Below are 7365 nucleotides of genomic sequence, written 5' to 3' on the forward strand. Positions count from 1 at the left end.
ATTCTGCTAGAGGTATAATTAATTTTGATTGAGTTTATTTTGTTTTGAGAACTAGCTAATTTCAACGGAATACAATTAGTTTATTTAAATTGGGTTTATTTTAATTGTCGATTACAAAGAGTATTATTAATTTATTGGGCACATGGATTCCCCGAAACCGTATGGGGAGGGAATAAGGATGAAAAAAATCCCTGAATCACTTAACGGGGATTCTCCAGAACCGTCCCGTAAACATTTGGGGACGGAGTGGTAAATACATAACCGTCCCAGCCCCGTACCGTTGCCACCCCTGATCAATATAGGCTTAACGCTTAAAAAATGTATCAATTTAGACATCGATAACGGATTGGACACGTCATTCTTATTACTTCGTTAAGTTCTGATTTCTCCATCCACATACAGAGTTTAACGGAGTAATATCAATGGCGTGTCTCGTTCCGTTATCGAGGCCTAAATTCTTTTTCTAAACGTTAAACCTATATTAATATTATTTTATACGTGATACCTAAATTGATACTTTCCAAAAAAAAAAGTATAGACCTATTTTGGTACCTTATCGCACTATAATTTACCGAGATTACGATTCGGGGTATATATTATTTTGTTAGTGAGGCTTCATATATCCATTCATGCATCTATTTAAATTCAGTTTTTTAGGCCTACCTAATAGTCTTGATGATCGGATTCATTAAAATGAATGCTGATTAAGAGAATAACAAATTTGCAACGATTCTTGCTCGAACTGCAAGATACACTTTCTCTACTTTCTGCACTAATCAATTCAATCTTTACAGATACCAAAACGTACAGCAAACTTTTCTCATTACAGATTTATTGCTAAATCAAGCCATTTTATATTCAAAATTGACCCACCAAATTAGGATTTATTTCTCAATACATGTCATTCAAACCTGAAATTTACCAACCAAACCCAATAATTTCTCAAAAGCATAGCATCCATCCATCCATGTCTATTCCCTTCAAAGTTCTAATCTTTATTCTAAACTTCTGCTTCGTAGCTACCCTTTATCACCCACTAGACCCTCTCACTGCCGATGAAATCAACAAAATAGCCCTAATTATCAACAACTCCTCCACCCTCTCAAAACTCCCCAATTTAACCTTCCATTTTATCGATGTCGAAGAACCTGATAAATCAGAGGTTCTTGCTTGGTTATCTTCATCGTCATCATCATCAAATCAGAATGTTTCTTCCATTCTCCGGCAAGCCAAGGTGGTTGTTCGAGCCGCCGGTGAGACACGTGAGCTCATTGTCGACATTGCTAAAGGTGTCATTTCATCAAACACTATACATACTGGCCATGGATTTCCCCCTTTTACTTTCAACGAGCTTTTCTTAGCCAGCAAATTGCCTTTGAAATTCCCCAAATTCATCGAATCAATTGAGAAAAGAGGGCTGAATTTATCGGAAGTTTCTTGTGTCCCTTTCACGGTGGGTTGGTACGGCGAAAATGTTGATAAACGACAAGTCAAAGACACCTGTTTTTACAGAGACGGATCGGTGAATGTATTTACGAGGCCAATTGGAGGGATTACGATTGTGATTGATGTTGAATTGATGAAGATTACGGAATATGTTGACAGATTTAAAGCTCCTATGCCTAAATCTGAAGGGAACGATTTTCGATCGACGACGAAGGCGAAATCGGTGGTTTATAATGTGTCTGATGGTGGATTTAGAATTGATGGAAATAGGGTTAAATGGGCGAATTGGGATTTTCATATAGCGTTTAATGCTCGGGCTGGAATTGTTATATCGACGGCCTGTGTGTTTGATGGGAAATTGAAGAAGTATCGGCCGGTGCTATATAGGGGTCATATTGCTGAAACATTTGTCCCTTATTCTAATCCTACTGAGGAATGGTATTTCAGGTAGAAGTGACAATTCTGAGTTATCGTTATTATATATTATATGCGTAAGTTCAATAAAGTGTTCGGACTTGTCCGTTTTGCATATAATTATATAATATAAATGCAATAAAAATAAATATAGTAGATTAAGTTATCTTTATAAATCATCAGAAATTATAATACTTGATTTCAGGACGTTTATGGACATTGGGGAATTCGGGTTTGGACGAGCAGCCGATAGTCTACAACCGCTGATTGATTGTCCGGCCAATGCAGTATATTTAGATGGATATGTGGGTGGTGCAGATGGGAAGGCGCAACAGATGTCGAAGGTTATATGTATATTTGAAAGATATAGTGGAGATCCAGCTATGCGACATGCAGAAATTAATGTTCCTGGCCAAGTGGTAAGTTGCAAAATTTAGTTTATTTTATTAGTGAATTAAGAGTTTATATAATTATTTTGGTTTTGTTTTGGGGTTTGCAGATTCGAAGTGGGGAGCCCGAAATCAATTTGGTAGCTCGGATGGTAGCTACTGTTGGAAACTATGATTATATTCTTGATTGGGAGTTCAAAAAAAGTGGTTCCATCAAAGTTGGGGTAAGTTCTCGCATTTCATCTTACAATTCGGTAGCGAAGTAATACTAATTAGCACGGAGCTAAATGGACACACATATGTTAAAAATTATAGATGTTTAAAAAAAAGAATCAATTACAGATATTTCTATCACAAATATTGTCCCAGATTCTAAATCCATTATAAGTTTGAATAGATTGGAATCGCCAATAAAAATTATAATTTTTTTTTATCAGAAACCCTATTTAAACGAACCCTTTATAACCGCTTATACCTCCATCCTTTTTACTAATGCATCTTAATGAATTGAGATAGAATTTTAATAGGGGTTTAGGAATTTTAAGTTTTACATGTAATGGTCCTTATTTTAATTTTCTTACTAACTCATAAGAAAATGATCTAATACTGTTGAGTTGGGTTAATATACATATTTGCCCTTATATTATCACGGAAAAACAGATATGCTCTTATATCAAATAAATCCACAAAACTATCCCTGAATTTTCCACAAACCTGCGAAAATACCCTAATCTAACAGACTAATATACGACACTAACGGTGCCACACTTGAAGACCATCTTCTCCATCACCATCCACTCAGAGTTTAACACCTGTCATTTAAAAAATTTAGACCCATCTTCTCCATCACCATCCTTCTCCATCGGGCTTCATCCATGGCTGCCGACATTTCCGCCACCGTCTACTGCTCGTCACCGTGTTCTATTTCTACTGTGAATTCTTGAATTTCAGAATTGAGTTAATTATCAAAAAGACCAAGGCTTATTATGTGAAAGTTTAAGTTAAACTACTCATCTCACATTTCCAATTTCCCGATGAAAGTTATTCAACCTTATAAAGATAAAGGTACTGTTGTAGTCTGGTCAATTGTTCTTATAGGATCTACTGGGTTATTTAGGGACAATTGAATTTACAACTCCCATTTCATTTCTTGAGTAACAATAGAATGCCTCAAAATCTATTTTATAAGCAACAGACACTGTTGAATCCACATGGCCGCCACTTTCCATTGGAGTCTTCATGCCATCAATCCATCAACCTCCTCCGCCTCCATGCTCGACTCCGGTAACTTCGTTCTTTATGATTTCGATTCCAACATCATATGGCAGACTTGTGATGTTCCAATTGATATAATCTTCGATTTCTCTATCTATATATTCTTAACTTTCTCTCTCTAAAATTCTGCAATGGGTTTTATTTGAGATGAGAAGCTTTTGGTCTGAAATGGAGTTATGGGTCTGCAATGGAGTTGTGGGTTTGATTTTGGTCTGAAATGGAGATATTCAATGGGTTTGATTTGAGATGAGAAGTTTTTGCTGCTGCCATTTTTTTTGGGTTTGATTTGAGATGAAAAGCTTTTGTTAGATTAGTTTATCAATTAGAGGGTACGCCGTTTATGCCACATCAGAGATCTGTTAGATTAGGGTATTTTTGCAGGTTTGTGGAAAATTCAAGGATAGTTTGATGGGTTTATTTGATATAAGGGCATATCTGTTTTTTCGTGATAATACAAGAGCAAATATATATATTAACCCCTGTTGAGTTTGATAAGCCACAAACACCTTACTTTTTGTGGGTACAATACGATTACATCTTCTAGGCTTCAGGGAAAAATATTTTTCAACCCTTAAATAATATGTTTGGGAAAAAAGGTTAACTAATAATGATAATTTTCACGTGTTAACGTAACAATTTTTCAAAAACGTTTTTAGTCACAAAATTTCCAAGTTAGGTAAACTCACGGTTTATATATATAATAAAGTAAAGTACAATACATTAATTTCAAAGGCTAATAATTATTTACATATGTTTACAACTTACAAGTATTTGGTACTAATGCATTGACAGGTGTCACTAACGGGTATAGTGGAGATAAAAGCCACGTCAGCAACAAATAACGACCAAGTAACTGAAAATGTGTACGGCACCTTAGTAACGGAGAATTCTGTGGCCGTTAACCATGACCATTTTATGACATACTACCTTGATCTTGACATTGACGGTAACCAAAATTCATTCGTCAAAGCCCATCTGGTAACGGAAAAGGTACCCACCGTTAAACCGCCGTCACGAAGGAAAAGTTATTGGACGGTGGTTAAAAAAGCGGCGAAAACTGAAGCGGATGCAAGGATTCAACTCGGAAAACCAGCCGATCTATGGTTTGTGAATCCAAATAAGAAGACTCGAGTGGGTAATCAAGTCGGTTACCGGTTGATTCCGGGAGGACCTGTGAGTTCCCTTCTATCTGATGATGATTATCCGCAGATTAGAGCGGCATATACCAAAAATCAGATCTGGGTTACCGCCTATAATAAATCGGAAAGATGGCCGGCTGGCTTTTACGCTGATAGAAGCCACGGTGATGATGGATTAGCGGTGTGGAGCAGCAGGTAATTAATCTTCTCTATTTTTTATATATATATATATATATATTGTTTTTTTTACACATTAAGTTTTTTCTTTTAAATTGCATATTTAAGCTTTTGGTCAATCACATTTTTACGGCGTAATAACAGCTCCCTCGATTCGACTTAGATTGTTTACTTGAACTTTACAAAAGTATTTCACTAGCTTTCTAAACTTGCTTATTTCGCATCACTAGCTCCCTTAAACTTGTCCCTAAAAGTAGATTAGTTTCTTAAACTTTCCAAATGTCTCACAAACTCTCTAAACTTACTTATTTTGTAACAACTAAATACAAAAACTGTAATAGTAACTCTCGATCCCTATCCATTCAATCTCTCAAACCTGCAATACTAACTCTTATAATAGGTTGAAAGGTAGGAGAAGCGAAAAAATTACCTCTCGAATAGATGAAGACGTATTTTTTGAATTTAGGTTTAATAAGTTTTTGTATTTAGTTGTTACAGAATAAGCAATTTTAGGGAGTTGGTGAGACACTTGAAAAGTTCAAGGAGCTAATCTACTTTTATGGATAAGTTTAGGGAGCTGGTGATACGAAATAGGCAAGTTTAGGGAGCTGGTAAGACACTTACAAAGTTCATGGAGCCAATCTACTATTTTGGACAAATTCAGGATGCTGGTGATATATTAGACCCATTTTTATTGATTAAACCTAAAGTTTGAGCTAAATCATGATCTTTTAAATAGATAGGCTTAATACATCATTGGTCTCGTGAATTTGTTTAAAAAGTTTGATTAACCTTCTAAATTTTTAAATCTCTTGGCGATTCCTTCGATTTCAACTTGTATAAAAAATTCAGATAGCCTCATCAACTTGCATAAAATGTAATCATTTAATATTTTGGTTATAAAAAGAAGTAACTTGCACACATAATGTGTTTTGCAAGCGTGCAACACATATTCCACATGCAGGTTACTTTTTTACAATCAAATAATTAATTGATTATATTTTAAACAAGTTGATGGAGTTATTTGAACATTTTATGACAATTAAAAAAACTACCGAACCACTTTGAAAGTTCATGCGACTAATCCAATTTTTTTTTTGCAAGTTGATAGGGAAATGATGTATTAGGCCACATATATGCATTATCTAGAAAAAAATACATTAATTTTTTTTATCAATTATTTTGAAATATCAATTTTCTATTCTACGTGGAAGTTATATGTAACATTTATCATGTAAAACTATTAACCTATCACAATTTTAACCAATCGTCTAACACGAGAAATTCTATCATTCTATCATAATTCCAACCTCAGAACTATATAGAACGATGTAATTTCTTCCTTGGAGGATTCTCACATCGAATAACACGTGTCGTTTTTATGATAAAAACAGCATTGGTGGTTTTTTGGGTAAGAAATGGTCCTTGATACAATTTTGCAGAAATTTAATTTGATAGTGTCATATTAACTTTGAAATTTGTTAAATTAACAAATAAGTTGTGTTGAATGTTTAACAAATCTAGATGTACAAAAAAAAAAGTAATACGTTTAATAAGTTTAGGTGTACAGTTATATATATTAAGGTTAATTAAAATGTTTTATAGTATATAATATAAAATATGTAATTATGTGGGATGCAGGAATAGAGAAATTGAAAACAAAGATATAGTTCTATGGTATACCGTAGGGTTTCACCACAACCCATGTCAAGAAGATTATCCAATAATGGCCACACTCCATGATGGATTTGAGCTTCGACCCGCCAATTTTTTTGAAAGCAACCCATTGCTGATGGATCATGTTTGACTATATACAGTTGCGTTCACATGGACCCTGATTACCACGTAAATTTGGCCATTCACCATTAGATCTAGGCGGATTAAATATAAGCCTTAAGATGTTTTGAATCTCATTTTAATCCGTCTAGATTTAACGGTGAATGACCAAATTTACGTGGTAATCAGGGTCCATGTGAACAGTTCTGTGACTATATATACATTATACATTCATGCTTATTGTGAATAATGGATACAATTATTCAATGATATTTAGGCAACACACTGTAACATTCTTCAATTTTCTAATCATTTATTTTACACATTAAGACTTTGATAATTGATTTTAACATTAATTCATTCTAATGCTAACATATTAACACTTTGAAATTCAACCGTTTGATAAATGTTAGGCTTAAGACTATACTCTCTTATATGTGGAGGTTAAATTCACTCTTCCTTAATAAACGTGATGTGATGTTCACATAGCATTGATGTGTATTAACATTTGTTAGTGAATACCGTATCATCATTATTTCTGGCAAGAGATAAAATGAAAGATAAATGATGTTATTAAACAAAATAAAAATTTGTGATTTTTTAGAAGTATTGTCAAAACTTATGTAACTCGTGGGTGCTAATTACCAGATGTTTGGAAGTAAATTCCTAAAAGAAAAAAAAAGGGGGAAAATTACACAGAAACTCATCTTTCAAAAACTATTTACAACTATATCAAGTCATAATTTTTT

General features: G+C 34.0%; 1 protein-coding gene across 1 annotated transcript; it reads left to right on the top strand.

Annotated features, from left to right (window-relative positions):
* The first annotated feature begins 690 nt into the window (after positions 1 to 690).
* On the top strand, positions 691 to 6917 carry LOC136219748 (primary amine oxidase 1-like). Its single transcript, XM_066007253.1, has 5 exons — positions 691 to 1893; positions 2066 to 2279; positions 2360 to 2473; positions 4317 to 4858; positions 6482 to 6917. Exons 1-5 carry the CDS (start codon positions 899 to 901, stop codon positions 6645 to 6647), a joined length of 2031 nt encoding a protein of 676 aa, XP_065863325.1. The 5' UTR covers positions 691 to 898; the 3' UTR covers positions 6648 to 6917.
* The last annotated feature ends 448 nt before the right edge of the window (positions 6918 to 7365 follow it).

This window comes from Euphorbia lathyris, chromosome 2, assembly GCF_963576675.1.
Source record: "Euphorbia lathyris chromosome 2, ddEupLath1.1, whole genome shotgun sequence".
NCBI lineage: Eukaryota > Viridiplantae > Streptophyta > Magnoliopsida > Malpighiales > Euphorbiaceae > Euphorbia > Euphorbia lathyris.

Bases quoted from the DNA above. Each gene is read 5' to 3' on its own strand.
- LOC136219748 (XM_066007253.1), top strand. From the start codon at position 899: ATGTCATTCAAACCTGAAATTTACCAACCAAACCCAATAATTTCTCAA. The intron at 2,474-4,316 runs GTAAGTTCTCGC...ATGCATTGACAG, and splicing joins GTGGTTCCATCAAAGTTGGG to GTGTCACTAACGGGTATAGT. The intron at 4,859-6,481 runs GTAATTAATCTT...TGTGGGATGCAG, and splicing joins TTAGCGGTGTGGAGCAGCAG to GAATAGAGAAATTGAAAACA.